This window comes from Aplysia californica, unplaced genomic scaffold (genome assembly GCF_000002075.1).
Source record: "Aplysia californica isolate F4 #8 unplaced genomic scaffold, AplCal3.0 scaffold00299, whole genome shotgun sequence".
NCBI lineage: Eukaryota > Metazoa > Mollusca > Gastropoda > Aplysiida > Aplysiidae > Aplysia > Aplysia californica.
In genome coordinates, this window is record NW_004797569.1 from 367468 (window position 1) to 368618 (window position 1151).

A 1151-nucleotide genomic window follows, 5' to 3' on the forward strand; every position below is an offset into this window, starting at 1 on the left:
CCACCCCCCTAGCAAAGACATGTTCTCCAGGATGGAAGTGCTTGGTCAGGTGAGTTCTTGTAAAGTCTTGTCATTTTTGTGAAGTTAAAAGTGGGAGGATTCATTCAGGTTTATAACATATGTGTGTGTCCCTGAAGAAAGCCCCCTGTGGTCGGGAATTTTGAATATTGAACTTATATGGGTATATTCTCATAGCTAGCCAATTCAATGCTAAGCACGCTGATTTTTAAAGGTGTCAAATATCTTCAGTAGGATCAAAGATATGCCACATTTTGTGACACAGGGCTTAAAAACAAAGTTTAGAAAAAAACCAATTTCTAGCACATTTTTAACCTTTGGGGAAGTAAAACATGCTGCAAAAATAACTGATCAAAATATATTGTCTCAAGATATTATAAAATCTTTTTAATATGGTATATAAAATGGTTGAACGTGTGAAAAAACCAAATTTTAGACCAAGTACGACTTTTTAGGCCTTTTCACCCCTTGCTCAAAAATACACCATCCAGCACAATGTGCCTACAGCAAAACATTTGATGGCAACAAGACTAGAGGGGGACAGAGAAAGACCTGGATAGATGGAGTCAGGGAAACATTAACCACCCACAGCATCCCCCTGACCCAAGCTCTCCGGCTGGCGACAGAGAGATGTCTCTTCCCGCGACGCCCAAAAGGGTATAAGCGGTGGATAAAAGTAAAGTAAGCTCAAAAATAGCTTGGCCGACAACTGGGACCTTTCTCCAGGCACGCACACATATTTTTGTCTGACCTTAAAACATCATGTTCACCTTCCTAGTAAAATCGGATTTTAAAAAATATATTTTGTTCCTCGAATTCCATTTTCATTGGTCAAATACAGCTTATCGTAAGAGATGTGAAAATACACATTTTTATTTTCATTCATTTGCTGTATTTTTGCATGACTCATCGTGAATGACATGAAAATACATTTTTATTTGCGTCTATTTGCAATATACGTTTATTTGCCTCAATCGATTTATAACTTAGTCTGAATCTACTGGGGTTCTGGAGACTCTGATACTCCGATACCTGGATACCTGGGGGTGTCATCTTCTGACTCAGAGGTTGAAACACCCCCGGGGCGGTGCCACTGACTGAAGTGTCTTTAGGCCATTCCCGAATGGAGGGGG

General features: G+C 39.9%; 1 protein-coding gene across 1 annotated transcript in view; it reads left to right on the plus strand.

Moving 5' to 3' along the window:
* Positions 1-1151, plus strand: part of LOC101850344 (mismatch repair endonuclease PMS2) — a gene marked incomplete in the record, with an annotated part of 57296 nt that overhangs the window by 40250 nt on the left and 15895 nt on the right. The window contains 1 exon segment of the mRNA XM_013084515.2: positions 13-49. Coding sequence (XP_012939969.1) covers positions 13-49 — 37 coding nt within the window.